The sequence below is a fragment of the Diadema antillarum genome, unplaced genomic scaffold (assembly GCF_040938485.1).
Source record: "Diadema antillarum isolate AM-2024a unplaced genomic scaffold, OU_Dant_1.0 scf00000087, whole genome shotgun sequence".
In the NCBI taxonomy this organism is placed as follows: domain Eukaryota; kingdom Metazoa; phylum Echinodermata; class Echinoidea; order Diadematoida; family Diadematidae; genus Diadema; species Diadema antillarum.
This window is the reverse complement of record NW_027270976.1, coordinates 509,809-526,383: the sequence shown is the minus strand read 5'-3', so window position 1 is coordinate 526,383 and position 16,575 is coordinate 509,809. Positions and strand designations below refer to the sequence as shown.

General features: G+C 41.0%; 1 protein-coding gene and 1 long non-coding RNA gene across 2 annotated transcripts; one reads left to right on the top strand and one right to left on the bottom strand.

Annotated features, from left to right (window-relative positions):
* Positions 1-1,332: 1,332 nt before the first annotated feature.
* Positions 1,333-5,213, top strand: LOC139718004 (uncharacterized). The gene is made up of 3 exons (XR_011710018.1): positions 1,333-1,525; positions 2,498-2,584; positions 4,670-5,213. It is a non-coding gene; the product is annotated as an uncharacterized lncRNA (long non-coding RNA).
* A 7,649-nt stretch (positions 5,214-12,862) lies between these two features.
* Positions 12,863-13,651, bottom strand: LOC139718031 (zinc transporter ZIP1-like). The gene has a single exon (XM_071629521.1). It carries the CDS (start codon positions 13,649-13,651, stop codon positions 12,863-12,865), a length of 789 nt encoding a protein of 262 aa, XP_071485622.1.
* Positions 13,652-16,575: the final 2,924 nt, after the last annotated feature.

Below are 16,575 nucleotides of genomic sequence, written 5' to 3'. Positions count from 1 at the left end.
TGAAGTAGACGCGCTCGGGGTGCTTACACTCTCATCATTCTTAGTGTTGCCATCGTCATCACTAGAGTTGCCGCCAGCGTCGTCATCATTCTTAACGCTGTCATCGTCATCACTAGAGTTGCTGTCAGCGCCGTCATCATTCTTAGCACTGCCATCGTCGTCACTAGAGTTGCTGTCAGCGCCGTCATCATTCTTAGCAGCCATCGTCATCACTAGAGTTGCCGTCGGAGTCGTGGCTGCTGCCCTCATCATCACTGGAGTCACCATCACTGAAGATCTCCTCCCACTCGCCTTCGTCTTCCACTTCAACCGTTGTAACTTTGTCTTTACTTCCCTTGCTTGGCTCCTCCTTCTGCTCGTCTTGTGTCTCCTTGCCCTCCTTCTCTTCCTTGTCTCTCCTTTCCTCCTTCTTTTCCTTGCCTCTCTTTTCCTCCTTCTTCTCTTCCTTGTCTCTCCTTTCCTCCTTCTTCTCTTCCTTGTCTCTCCTTTCCTTCTTCTCTCGTCCTTGTCCTTTCCTTCTTCTCTTCCTTGTCTCTCCTTTCCTTCTTCGTTATCCGCTCCCCCCTCAACTCGATTTGGGACCTATTCTTCATCCAGTTTTTGCGATACGTCTCACTAGCGACACCATACTGGATGGTGGGCAGCCTTCGATGGGGATGGTGTGTTCCATGGTGGAGATCGAGCGCTCTCTGATTCTCAACCTCCCTCCCACAGATCCTACATCTCCCCGTTATGGTTGTCTCATGATGATTATTTAGATGTTGCCGATACACCTCCCACGTGTTGTAATACGATGAACAGAAACGGCACTTCATCTGTGAAGCAATCAGGTGGGTAGAAACAAAACAAATATGATCTGGTTAGTCATTTACTCATCATCCTTCCCATATCTAAGTGGAGGCAGTCTAACTCTATGGGGATTGCGTCTCACAGTCTCATCAAGCCAATTCTTGCGGGGGGAACCATCATAGATCTTAAGTCTATTAACGTGTACCACTTTTGGTGCGGTCCTCTGTGACTGTTGGATACGATACACTACTTCAGACAGTTTACTGGTTACAAGGTACGGACCCAGCCACTTCATCATCAACTTAGGTGATAGACCTCTTCTCCTCTGGATACTTTGCAACCAAACCCAGTCACCCTTCTTGAATGTACGCATCACAGTGTTTCTATCATACATCTGTTTCTGCTTAGAAGCTGCTAACTTCAGTTTTGATCTCGCATTCTCGTGTGCATCTTGTAGTGAACATCTTAACCTGTATGCATAATCATCTTTGTCATTTTCATCATCAGGTGTTGGTGATTCTATCGTCAAATCTACAGGAAGAGTGGTTTCCCTTCCCAACATCATCATAGAGGGAGTTTCACCAGTCGACGATTGGATTGACGTTCGATAGGCCATCATAGCGAATGGTATCCTCTCATCCCAGTCTCTCTGATGACGATCAGGGTCAAGTGATGCAGCTAGTGTAGTCGTCAAAGTGCGGTTGAATCGCTCAACGAAGCCATCTCCCTTAGGGTGGTAAGGACAAGTTCGAGTTTTCTTCACTCCTAACAACTTACATACTTCCTTCATCAGTATGGACTCAAAGTTGCGTCCCTGGTCAGTGTGTAACTCTTTGGGTATCCCAAATCGGCAAATGAATTCTTCAACAAAGACCTTAGCAACCGTCACAGCTTCTTGGTTAGGAATGGCAAAGGCTTCAATCCATTTAGTAAAGTAATCTCCGATGACAAGCACATAGACATTCCCTCTATCAGTCTTAGGTAGGGGTCCCATGATATCCATTGCAACACGCTCTAATGGGGCTCCAACTCCATATTGCTGCAAAGGGGCAAGAAGTCTCTTTGGCGGATTCTTCATCATGGCACAAGTGTTGCATTTTCTCACCCACGACCTCACATCACTTGCAAGTCCTACCCAATAATACCTCTGCTGTACCTTATGAAGCAACTTATGTACCCCTAAGTGTCCAGCTGTTGGAGAATTATGCAATTCCATCAAAATCTCTGGTCGTAGTGTACGAGGGAGAACAAGTTTCCAAGTCACATCACTACCATCAACAGACTCCCATTTTCTCATCAATACTCCATCTCGCACTGCCAGTAAATCCCAGTTCACCCAATAGGTTTTCACTGCAGAGGAAAAGGCAGACACTTCTTTCCATTCTGGCTTCACATCATTTGTTTCTTTCCATCTCAACACATGTTTGATGTCAGCATCTTGCTGCTGTGCTCGTCTAATTCTCTCAAACGTCACAGAGGGAAGCAAAGTAATTGCAGCAACTCTCTCTGTCAACTCATCTACATCAAAAGCTGTATTCTCAGCCATCATCCATGAATAACTTGTATCTAAGTAAGAAACAACAACAACAACACTAAAATTCAAATGTCTGAAACTTCAATAACTTCGTAGTTTACTCCACCATTTCAATTAACTACTCGACACGCTTAGTCATCAGTATCTAATTCAATGTCTCTGTTTCCTACACAGGCATCATTTAGGCGGCCGCACTGGGAACAAGGGCGTCTTGACAGTCCGTCAGCATTCATGTGAACTCTTCCAGCGCGATGAACCAAGGTAAGGCGATACTGAGTAACAATCTCTAACCATCTGGCTAGCTGACCTTCAGGATTCTTGAAATTGAGTAACCATGTCAGTGCGCCATGATCTGTTCGAACTTGGACCTCTTGACCGTAGAGATAATGTCGAAAGTGCTTCAGAAAGTGAACAATCGCTAACAGCTCTCGTCTCGTCACGCAGTAGTTTTGTTCTGCCCGACTCAAAGTTCGACTTGCATAGGCTATGACTCTCTCATGCCCATCTTGTGCTTGTGATAACACAGCCCCGATAGCGTACTTGCTTGCATCAGTGTCCATAAGAAATGGTACTCCTTCTCTTGGATAGGCTAGAATTGGGGAGGTTGTTAACTTCTCCTTCAAAGTCTGAAATGCTGTCTCACACTCTGAGCTCCAGTCAAATTTCTTCTCTTTCTGAGTGAGGACATGAAGTGGTCTTGCAATTTCAGCAAAGTCCTTAATGTACCTGCGATAATATGACGCCAGGCCAAGAAAACTTCTGACATCAGTTGTGTTGGCAGGTGTAGGCCACGATTTGATTGATTCTATCTTCTCAGGATCTGTGCGTACTCCGTTATCTGACACAATGTGACCGAGGTAGAGAACTTCTGTCTTGAACAGGTGACATTTCTTGGGTTTCAACTTCAAGTTAGCACTTCTCAGACGATCTAGAACGAGTTTGAGTCTGTCGATCACCTCCTCCACTGATGAGCCGAATACGATAACATCATCCAAGTAAATGAGTAGTATCTTCCAATGAAGTCCTGCCAGCACAGTTTCCATCAATCTCTCAAAAGTAGACGGTGCATTTGATAACCCAAAAGGCATCACTTCAAATTGGTACAGACCTCCAGGCACGACAAAAGCCGACTTCAACTTTGCATCATCATCAAGGGGAACCTGCCAGTAACCAGAGGCTAAGTCTAGTGTGCAGAAATACTTTGCACCATCAAGAGCATCAATCGACTCATCTATTCTTGGAAGGGGAAACGAGTCTTTCACAGTGTGTTTGTTGAGTAGGCGATAATCTACACAAAACCTCTTGGTACCATCTTTCTTATCTACGAGTACAACAGGGGAAGACCACGGGCTGCTTGATGGCTTGATTATGCCTCGTTCCAGCATCTCTTTCACTTGTTTGTCGATTTCATCTTTCAGACCCATAGGCGGACGTCTTGGCCCTTGTCGTAATGGTGCATTACATGTCGTGTGAATGGAGTGATACATCATCGTAGTTCGACCTATGTCATTGTCTCCTCTTGCAAATACGTCTCCATACTCAGCTAACATCTCGGCTATTTTGGCATGCTGTCGCTCATCAATGTTGGCTGTTGCTTCGATATACAAGTCTCTCAGGTGTTTGGGTACATCATCAATCAGTTCATCAGCACTAACTTCAACTCTCTGAACACGGCTTCGTTCATCACTCATACTGGCACAGGAAATAACCTCATTGTCTATCACAACTAACTCCTCTTCACAGTTTATTCTCGCATTGGTGCATTGGAGAAAATCCATCCCCAAAATTCCATCTTGCTCAATATCTGCTACCACTAACTCAACTTCATGTACTCTACTTCCAATCTTCATCTCTACTTCAATCTCTCCATACACTGTAATTGCAGATCCGTTTGCTTGAGAAAGCTGTACTGCAGAATGACACATATTTGCTTGATGCATTGTGCTGACTACATCATGAGAAATTAATGAAATTGTTGCTCCAGTGTCAATTAAGAAATGCAACTGTCTGTCATCAATCATCACGGGAATGAACATAGTGTAACTGACATCACTGATAGTGCAAATCCTAGTTCTGTTACTCTGCTGTTCATCATCTAGTTGTGTGGGCCTGATCGCTGGTAGTTGGGCCGTCCCCTGGCCAACAGGGAAGACCTCCTGTCGTTTCCCTGCTGAGCTCCACGATTTGGGCACTCCCTACTAAAGTGTCCAATCTGCTGGCAAGCAAAACATGTGACAGTAGATCTATCAATCTTTGGTCTCACATCACTCTGTCTCAACACTTCAGTCAACTGTCTGAGAGTAGATTTCAGCTCATCAATTTCATGTCTCATTTTGTCATTCACAGGTGCAGCCTGGGCCTGGTTCTCCACTGTCCTGACGTATCGAGTTGGCCTACATCTCTCGCGAGCTTTCTCTACCTTCAAAAAGGATTCTGTCGCGAGCCCTGCACGGATTGCCTCATCTAAAGTCATTGCATGCGCACGGAATATGCCACTACGAATCTCTGAGTCATCAATTGCTTCTGAGAAATGTCCACGCGCCAGTCTCTCACGTGCATCATTACTCAGTTCAGGGTAAGCTAAGGCAGTCAAATCACGGATGGCTTGGCCGAGTTCTTGCAGAGTCTCATCTTTCCCACGACGCCTCATTCTAAGTTCCATCAAGAAATTTTCAGCATGCTCCCCTGGACCAAATCTATGTTCCAAGTGCTTCACTAAGTCCTTGTAAGAAATGGGTGCACCAGGCGGCAAATTCGACAACACCTTCAAAGCAGGTCCCTGCAAACGAGTCGCCAAATACTGCCCAGCCTCAGAATCAGTCCACGAATTCAACTCTTTGCAAACCTCAAAATGACGGCGATAATCACCCCAAGGCATCTTGCCACTGAACTTGTCGGGAATTACATCCTTGCGATGTACATCTGCAGTTCGCATCATCGTCTCGGTTGGGACATCACTTGCGACATAGCGGGGGTTGGCATCAAACTGACTAGCGGTATATTCGCGTCGTCTTCTTGGCGGGATGCTATCACCATACTCATTCATTCTGACAGCTATCTCTGGATCCGTACCATCAACAGCCCAACTTCTAGTGACTACATCATCGCCCCCACCAGTACCCTCTGTCATCGTCACAGGACTCACTGGACTAGCATCAGTCATGACCGCCTTTTTAGTTTTAGCGTAGAAATGGGGTTTGTGAACGTGTCTCTTACAAACAATCAGGAGCAAGCTCCCCTATGCAACTATTCACCTATGTACTACTCTTTCACCTTAACTCTAACCAACCAGTTCATGAATAGAGTTATAACTTACACTAAGGTGCGAAGTGTGCATTTTTACCACTACTTAATCATCTTACGTGTATTAATACTTTGTTTTATGCACTCATACTCTCCTATACTCCAACCAATTTTAAAAACAGTACTTTAGTACTTTTCTTAACACTCAGAATTTTCAGTCTATTTCAGAGCACAGGTACTACATGAGCCTCTCGACAGACCAGCTGTCCTAACCTCAAACTTCACCACCAATGTCAGCGTAACTTCTTCACATCACTATCCTAGGTCTCACAGCTCCCTGCTGTTCACCTACTACTAACTCACAACTTCAACGTCACTACATTGCCATATCTCCACAACGGCATAAGTTCTCCAAAACTCCATAGATTTGTCATGTAATACCAGTGTTCAAGATAGCGCAATCACCTAGCAAATTCTGTACTTCATTTTTAACCACTAAGTGCTTCTCAGTGTTATAAACCAAAGTACTATTTCCAAAACTAACAACCTGTTTGTAACCACACCGACAATTTTTTTTTTTCTTCTACTGTCCTGATACAAAATTCACTAAGTTAGATATTCTGACTTAGACCTTTGCAATAGACCATCAGACCGCTCACAGAAATATAATTTCTGAAGTAAAAACTTAACCATCACTCCGCTTACCAGAAATTTCAGTCTCTACTAGTGCAGCGTGACTATCCCACTGCTTCCAAAAATTTTATTTCTCAACTAATGCAGCGTGACCATCCCACCGCTGCCACCAAAAATATGTAACGGTATTTGATCCTGACCATGTACCAATTTGGGGTGGCGATCTTAAAAGATTTGTCCTATCTGCCACCAAACAGTAACAAGGCTAGATCTCCGTAACGGTAGCTCAATCAATCAAATCTCATCAACTATCACTCATTCGAAGGTAATGCTGCCACCAGGTTTGTTTAGGTAAACCACGCCTTGCCAACAACATAACTTTCTTATTGTCAGCAGAACTACAGAGAGAGAGGGCGAATAACTAGATTCTATTCATAACAAACACTGACCAATCGGAAAGCTTCTTTTATAAGTGCCTAATCAACTCTGAATGCCACTATCACACTGTATGTGCTATTGGTTGAAAGTGCGTACATGCAAATGAGGTAACTGACTTGACCGCCAAACAGTCCTACTGAGCCATTACTACTAGCACCTGAATGCAGTGAGTCTCGTGATTTTGCACTAAAATCTCCTGTTTCAACAAGACTTCTATGCCAAGTTTCTAACAATCTCATCATTCAAGCATTCAGCATAATATAGGTGAGTTGATAATTTGATATTTAGTGTCTTTGTGCATAATCATGACTGTTAGAGTAGCTAGTGCCTAGTGTAGATATTTAAATACCACGAGTCAGCTGTGCACGTTTCAGTCATTGCACCCAACACTCCAAACAGCGACAAATTCTCCACACGTGTTTCGAGCACACACGCAGTCAGACTGGCATGCTAAACATTCTCGACCACACTCGGGCATAAGTTCAGCAGGCCTAACTGTCGTGTAGATTTCACTTGTAAATTGCGGCATACACATTCTGGCATTCCTACAGTGTATCCAACTACTAGTAATCCCTTCTCTCTCAGTAACTAAGTTCTTATCAAACTAATTACTTCAACTGGCTCGAGCGTCGATGACGGGTTCGTTTGTCCACAGTATATGGACGCGGTCGTGGGATGATGGTCTTGTTCTACACTGCTAAACTACTCTTACTTAGATTATTTCACACATCACAACTGCATCCACAGATCACTAAGCAGACTTTCAGTCAATCATCACACAACGCTTGACTTTCTTCTAAACTTAGTCTGTACAAGCAGGGATTGAATTCACAACAACACTGAACATTTAATTCCAAACTTCAGTACATTGTCGTAAGTGTGGTTACATATTATGTACACTCTTGAATGGTCTGTACACTTTACAATATTGTACAGTTCAAACATTTACACACAGATGCTTTCCATTTTAGAAAATCTGACATTGATACTTATACTCTGTGCCCCAATTCTTATGTTTAATATTACCCATTGGAGAAGTATGAGTGCATTTCTTTACTTACATACTGACTTTATTAAATCACCTTAAGTATTACTAACGCTACACTCATGACTCAGCACAGTGTGAACTTAGATTTTATTAACTTTTGGTTATAGTGTCTTCTACTTAAATTGAATTACCGGTCCTCCACTCTAGATGTTACTAAGCTCGGTTCCTGGCATTTGTCTCCAAAACTAGACTGCAAGCAGTCGTCCTTGGTTTTCTCCTTTATAAAGCACGGCTCAATAAAATACGCAAACAACAAGAATAAATAACACGCGTCTTTCTGCTAGTCTCACGACACTATCCGGATCTCACCCCGCCGGGATTTTAACCAGCACACACTCCACAGATACATTTCTAGGCCCTGTCAACAGTTCCTTGCAAGTTCTGCACTCACTCTGTCGGTGTCAGACCCTGCAACCTAGGTATCTCACTACCCGGTACTCGGTGATAGCATAGACATCAAGTGGGTCACACTCCTACCTATCACTGGTGGGACACAAACACCGCTGTCAAATAACCACCTTCTGACACTAAATTCAGCACTTCGACCGTTACTGTGCACTAGTCAGGCCTGCCCTAGGCACACTCGATTTTGACACTTGTTAAATTTACTACAAGTAATGAGTGAACGGACAGAAACACAAGGAGGGAAGGGGGAGGGGGGGGGGGGAAGAGGAAAGAACAGCAGCTTGCCATGACCACATCATACTAGGACATCAATCGCCAGACTTCAGCTAAGCCCTTGTAGTTTCAGCATCATTGAGACTCAACCTTCAGCTAAAGCATCAAACTTGTCTTTCGTCTCGAACCCAGTCTCTGACACTGCAAACATCACAACTGCTGGCTTGGCATGGTAACATGTCACTCATCAAGCTGTTGAATCTGCCGTCAGTCTTTCACCTCATCAGGGAATAAAAGGGAAAGGGGGGGGGGGGGGGGAGGGGAAGGGGAAGGGAATCTGCCCAACACTCATCACAAACTAAACCTATATCTATAACCTATTCAGTCTTCAAATGCAAAAAGCACTACTATGGTACCACCTCATGTCTTCATAAGATGTTGAACTACAATCCACTGCACATCACATTATGATCATAAAAATATTCTAAGTTCACACTGCTGCAAAAATGTCTAAGTGCTATCACCATAGAATATTCTAAGTTGCCACACTTCTGAAAATGCCTAAGTGCCATTGTCATAGAATAGCCTGAGTTCACACTTTCCTGAAAATGTCAAAGTGCTATCACCTCAAAATATTCTGAGTTAACACTCTGAAAATGTCAAAGTTCCTTCCTCATGAAATATTCTAAGTTCTCACTTCTCTGAAAAATGTCTAAGTTCTGACCATGTCAAAAATTTCTAAGTCATACTTCTCTGAAAATGACTAAGTGCTGACACAATGAAATATTCTAAGTTCACACTTCCCTTGAATAATATCTAAGTGCTGACACTGTCAAATATTTCTAAGTCACACTTCTCCGAGAATGACTAAGTGCTGACACCATAAAAATATTCTAAGTTCACACTTCCCTGAGAAATTTCTAAGTGCTGCAACTGTCAAATATTTCTAAGTCACACTTCTCTGAAAATGACTAAGTGCTGACTATTGACACCATAAAATATTCTAAGTTCACACTTCTCTGCAAAATGTCTAAGTCTCAACGAGTGTCTCATACAAGAGCAGAACTAACAGTTAGATTCTAGACAACACTAACTAGAACCCTAACGCAGTTTAAATTCCAAACACCAGTTACCAATCTGGGTAACATTCTAACAACTAACTGGATAAGAACTTGGGTAACACAATAATTAGAGTGAGTCTATCCTAGGAGACATCGTTCATGACCCCCTATCCCAGGGTCCCAGACCCTGCTTTCCATCATCACCATCTCTCTGTTTAGCAAAGGAAAATGACAACCTCTCTTAATAAATTTGCCTAAGAGACTGTGAGCATGTAAGAAAATATTCTCAAACAATTGGTACACCATACTTATCCCTACTCTATTGAGAAGCAGAGTTTATTTTCGCCTAAGTCAATGGGAAAGAAACCCTAAATTCACTATCCATCTTGTCAATAGAATTGTTTCCAATTTCCCTAACTAGGAAGACCATCACAAATATTTTCTAAGTATTTTTTTATATCCTCATATCTCAGTTTATAAGTTCTAACAATGCTAACAACAATTCAGGGACTTAGAGAATTTTAGACTTACAATTGCTCTAACTTAGCCTCAAGACTGTATCAGATCACAATTGTACTTGTAGCATCAACAAAGCATCAAGGATGTACGGAGTCAAGATCTTCATAAGATTTCTCAGCCAGGGTAAAATTTCAAGCTTCCCGGGCCCCTTTTATACCCCTTGACCCTGAGCTCTAAAGTGCAGACAATACGCCTCTGAACGCTGATTGGCTAAAAGTTTCTACGTCACGCACAGCGGTAAATTCGATTGGGAAGTACACTGCAGCGACCATTGTTCGCCGGGGAATTAACCTGGATACAACAAAAATTACACTTTCATCTTTGGACATTACACTTCCAGAACAAATTCTGGCTATTCACCAACTTATTTCTCTCAAGCATAAAAGGTAAGCAATGAGATTACACATTTCTTAACGCCATTTCTCGTACGTGAATATGCTCGATCTTACCCCAGTCCCACATGTACTATTCTATGTTTTCTGACTGAGCTATAATTAGCACACAGGATTCACCGTTGCCGATTTATTTTAGACATGTCAGTAAAACCACATAGTCTCATTTTATACTTGTAAAAAACATTCAAATGACTTAAGTTTCTTCCAAAATTTGATCTTGTATACCAAAAAGATCTACAAGAGCCAAAATCTATGTCATCAATTCTGAATTCGTCCGTTAACATTCTGTGATACGGTAACTACGATATACGCTGTGCAAATGTCTATGTAGCCTAGCTAGCGTCTACACATTGTCATTTACGTGTGCATCCTGCTACTACAGTGCTAGTCTTCTATCATCACTGTTCACTGTTTATTACACATATTCTTCAATAAAATCTTCTTTACTGTGATATTCATTTTGTGTAAAATGCCTAAATTTTGTTGTTTTGTATTTCTCAGAATTTTATTCACATTCCAATGTTCACCGTTAGCAATTTTGAGATAATTACCAACACATTGCCTGTATCCAAAGACAATATCAACATTGCTGTTCTCATTATGTACTACATGTATTGTATTGTATTATATTTATTTATTTATTTATTTATTTATTTTTTTTTTTTTTTTTTGGGGGGGGGGAATAACAGCATTTTCCTCACACTATATATATATATATATACATATACATATATATATATATATATATATATATATTCATTCATTCATTCATTTATTTTATTTCCACACGGTCACTTGTTTCAGCCACAGGCTGTTCTTCAACAAGTATCTTAAATGCATCTTAATAAAAAACAGTTACATCACGTAATACAAAAACATCATACACGTTTGTCATAATACGCAAAATCATACTGAAGAAGAGGAAGAAGAAGAGGAAGAAGAAGAAGAAGAAGAAGAAGAAGAAGAAGAAGAAACACACACTTGAGCTTACAGGCTACATATCACATTCTACATATTCCCAACTTCCCCCCCCCCCCCCGACACAAAATCTATACATGTTTGGACTTTTACGTCTGATTAAACAAACAAATATACACACAACATATGACTCCATCACTGAAACAGTCTCGTTAATAAAAAAAACTATATATTCAATTTAAATCTAAAGGACATTTCTTTCAGATTCCTAGGCAATCGATTCCATTTTTTAATTCCTCGAAATGAAAAACTCCGTTTCTTAATATTAGTTCGTGGTTTAAATAACTCAAAGCATTTATACACATTTCTTAAACCATAATAATACTCTTTAAAAACACAATGTTTTAAAAATTCTCCCGGCATCATGTTATATGCAATCTTATACATCATATACAAAATTTGCTTATTTCTTCTATCAGAAAGATTATCAATTATTGTGTGTGTGTGTCTATCCGTATGTATCACATTGTATGCATACTAGTACTATTTGATACGTCGTGAAAAAAAAAAAAAACTACATGTATTATAACCGAACTACATGCATGCTCGAAGTCGCTTCTCTGTCTTACCTAATGCACTAACGACGCATTATAAACAGTCCAGGGTAACTATGATTTTTATGATTGTCATAAAAAAATACAAAACCATTATATGGTCCAATGTCATACCAATACCAATGTTTATGTAATACACAGATGACACCGATGAATAACCATCACAATGATGATTTTATTATTTGTAATAACATACTATAGAAGAGTTGTTTTGGTTTATCAATTAAAAAACGTACAAAACGAAAATACGGAGTGAAAACTCATGTGATACAAAACCGAGGGTAAAAACAAAAATCGTAAAAACCACAACGCAACAAACTGAAAGCGTACAAATAAATGGCTAACATTGGGGAAAAACGATACGTATCAGAAATAGCATCAAATCCTGATGTAACAGAAATTAGAGTTAAGAATATCAAAATGAAAATATATTTCAGTAAAAACATATTGATGACACCTAAAAATCTATGATACACATAGTTGATTGCACATTTGTATTTTAAGAAATTTGTCCACTGTCTTCGACAAACACTGAAAAAAAAAAACTCTTGTAAAAAGGATAATTAAAACCACATGGTAAGCACTCAGACTAATACTGAGCACTAACGTGGAAACTGTGTAGTTGTATTATGCAGCATATATCAGTAAAATGCACTATCAAAATTCTACGGTGGTAAGATTAAAAACAGGTTCTGATTTTGTCTTTGAAACTTTGCAGTGTTTTTGCAGTTCAAACAAGATTTGATTGTTTGTTCTAAATGGTTGGAACTATAAAAGAGAGCCATCTTCTTCCTTTTTTTTTTAGTTTACTTTTGCTGCCGCGGTTGAGATGAACAGTAGGTTTAGTGAGGAATAGCAGTTAACACAGTACAAATTTATGTAGAACGTTTACTGGCAAGATCACACAAATAGTATGGAGTTAAATCATTTAATATCTTTAACACAGTAATAATACTAATTCTGATATCAACGAGTTGCTAATTGCTTCCTCCGACTAAATTCGTGTAATCATTTCCAACAATAATGAAGAATTGCCCGTCTCCAATAGAACTTCAATCATGGTCCATGAACTGTAAGCCTGTCATTAGTCCGAAGCCAACCAGCATGCACACAACCATTAGCAGAGACTTGTTATCGGCATGCTCAGGACTGCTGTCCCGCAGGATCTCGAAGAAGATGATAAAGAGAATTGTACCACAGGCTATGCTCTGCAGTACACCGTTTGCCATCATAGCCTCCGGTGTGTTTTCTGGAATCACCATGCCAACAGCAATGCCAATGGGTGACATCAAAGCCAGTAGGGTGACGTACAGTACTATATTCCGAACTTTCGTCTTGTGAAGAACACTGAGTGAGAAGCTGAAAACGAGGACACACTTGTGGAGAATGACGCCAATAAAAACCTGGATGACTCCAGAACGCGTGTCCTGCAAGCCGATTGCCATGCCCTCAAATAAAGAATGTAAGCTTAGCGCCATTAAGAACACAATGGACCCGATGAGAGATTTTGGGAGAATAGGATCATCATTTTGCTTATCGTTATTGGGGTCGTGACTGCGATCATGCGAGGCATTCGCGGTAGAGCTGTAGGAGCTATACAGCAATCTCTTTCTCTCACCCTCATGTAGAGCATCAACATCACCTGTTGATTGAGTCGCGTCGTTAGGATCGACGACGACGTTAGATTGCGGGGACGATCCGTACATCCTATGTGCTAGGAGCTCCGTAATGAAAACCAAGAAAAATCCCATGGCTACCAAAAATTCTGCAAATGGGAAGTCTTCTTCGATGCCTTTCTCCGAGAAGGCATCATCCAAAGTCTCTACAGCTTCAGGGAGCATGTGAAGGAGTAAGGTAGCTAGAAAGACACCGCCGGCAAAGTTGTTACACAGGGCGACGATATTCTGTGTAAGGCTAGAACGACGAACGAGGCATACCAGTGGAATCAATCCAAAAATGAGGGTAGCCACGAAGAGGCCGACCAGCACGCCTATCTTGACCGCCTTCGTCTCATCCATCTTTGCGCTCCACGTTCCTGTAGATCACCTGGTACACATCCGCCGCTTAATCTGCAATGTAAAAAACGAAAAAAAAAATCAAATAAGAAATCATTTAAAGATCCGGCAGCCTGGTTGGTATACGCGTTTATTTTCTTTTGCCACCAAACTTTTCAAAGCACCGACACTATTATACGCTATAGTTGTCGATAAACAATCAGATATCGAGGAAGAGGGATTTGCGGAACACCATGTGTATAGATCTTAAAAAGATTGTTGATTGGAGAAAGAAGACCTTAACAAAGGAGATTGAAGGAGGGAAGCGCCATAGCTATATAAAGTGTAAAGAAGGCTAATAGTGACAGCCGAATGGCAGCGGTTAGCTGGAAGTTTAGGTTGCACTAATGGAGACGGGGGAATATAGGAGACAAGGTTCTCAATTGCTTACCAACTTGGTTTTCTCTCGCTTCGTTCGGAATTCACATCTTCATCACTTCTCTCTCTTATCTCTATGATTTTCCAACCTTCTTCTTTCCCCTCTCCTCCGTCATTTTTTTTATTCCTCTTTCTACTGACTTCTGAACCCTTTACCTGGTTCTCACTTTATTTCCTTATACAACTGTCCTTTCACGAATACACATGTTAGCACACACCTCTCTTCCTCATTAACGTCATCGCGCAAACTTTCAAACAAGACATAATCAGATGTTGGTCGTCATGTTGCCACTGCCAACATGCTTCAGTCATTCTTATTCACATTTCTTTTAATGGAACGTCAATAGCTAAGTGACACCAAACGAATACTGATGAGTATACAACAAGGCGGCGTGGAGATTTTATCCCCCTTGTCAGTATATTTCAACACGCATTGGACAGGCACAGGTAGATCGTTGCGACACACCTTCTTCAAATGAACAGAAAAAGATCGTTTGTACAAATAGGGCATGTTGGTTTTTGAATTCACTGAGATCAGCATATGTGATGTATAGTGATTACTTTTTTAATGATAACTAATCCTCATAGCAAAATACTGTTAATACATTTAATGCAAAATAATGAAACGGATGTTTTCTCCTAGTTGATGGACCATTCTCAGGGGCGGATACAGGAGTTCCGTAAAGAGGTGGCGCCTTTACAAAATTAAGGGGGGGGGGGGGGGTGCCCGGTGCGCTCTCCTCTGGATCCGCCACTGACTGAGTATTTCTGGTCCCCTGATCTTTGCCAGGCAAGTTCGTCTTTTGTTTGAACATGACTGCTGAATTCCGTAACTGTTGGCAAGCTTATGCATTTTGTCGCTTTGAAAAACGAGCAAAGTGCCTGACCGACAAAGAAAAAAAAAAGGTAATTTTGAAGCCTTTTGCATGCACATGAGCTCACTTCGAACTGTATCATGAAATATAGATATCTTAGATTGAAAACTGATGGTTAAGACATGATCACTCTTGTGACCTCATCGTGTCGTAGTGAAAAGAAGCATGATAGTTAAGTTGACGTATGAATAACTCCCAGATTATGACTTTAATCTATCACTCAAAAGGCTTTCATAGTCTTTACTGTGTGTTTACGTCGTCACAAGAGTTTTCTATTTTCTTACATAAAATGATATAGGTATACAGCGTAAACAAGTGATTCGTATATAAAGATTTTTTATAAAATATCAAGTTTATCAATATAGCTTAATTCTTCAAGCACTTGTTTTAGATCAGGGAGGTAGTCTCACCTCCCTATTTAAATGCACTTCCCAAAGGTATTTCATTCATCCAGTCAGACATTCTCATACTATAGTATGCTTGTCTGGCCGATCACGCTGTTATGCCTGAGCCAAATGCCCTGCCTAGAGACCTTGCCCCGACAACGTCGGGACAACCTCCGGCAATAAAACCGAGGAGTAAGCAAGGGGTACTGTTTTAATAGCTTTTCATGCACGCAGGGGATGTGCATGCACGTGATCGAGGAGAGGCGTGTCATTCTATTTTGACTATTGTGCATGCGTGCTGATTGTATCGAGGGAATGTTGCCACGAGATCGTTTTAACATAAGGGTTGTCAGGGTAATGTCGGGGTAATAGAATTTGGCAAAAGTTACCGTGACAACGTCCGAGCAACATATTGCGGGGACCGTTTAAACAGGCAGGGTTTAAAGAAAAGAAGAAGAAGAAGAAGAAGAAGAAGAAGAAGAAGAAGAAGAAAAGAATATTGTCAGGACGTTGTCGCAGTAACTCTGGTTTGAAAGGCTCTGTTAAAATGGGTCTTTACTGTAACTCTGGCCTTGTTCAGACATACTGCATTCTTTTCTGTACCAATCTTATTATGTTCTTGCCGGGATCAATCTTACTGTATGCCCTGCTTGGGGCTCTTTACCAACTGCAAACTAGTGGGTTCTTTGTAAAGTCAGTGAGAGTTTCAGAATTTCTATGGAAACAATGAAACTAACAAGGGTAATTTGTATGGTTGCATTTCGTTATTCGGAACGCTCCTTCATCCGAAAATGAAATAGGATTCGTTACTCAGGAGGTACGTTAATCTGAAAAAAAAAAATACTGTTCCTTATTTCAAAGGTTCGTGAATCCAAAAATGAAAATAAGATTGGCCATTCTGAAGGTTCATTAATCCGAAAATGGAAAAAAGTTTGGTTATTTTAAAGGTGCGTTAATCTTTTCCATGTACTCCCTTCTTCTCTCTCTTCCTCCTCCTTTCCACTTCTATTGTCCTTTCTGACTTTATTTCTTTTTTCTGCAAGACGTGTGACCTTTTGCTTGCTTGTACCCT

Bases quoted from the DNA above. Each gene is read 5' to 3' on its own strand.
- LOC139718031 (XM_071629521.1), bottom strand. From the start codon at position 13,651: ATGCTCCCTGAAGCTGTAGAGACTTTGGATGATGCCTTCTCGGAGAAA.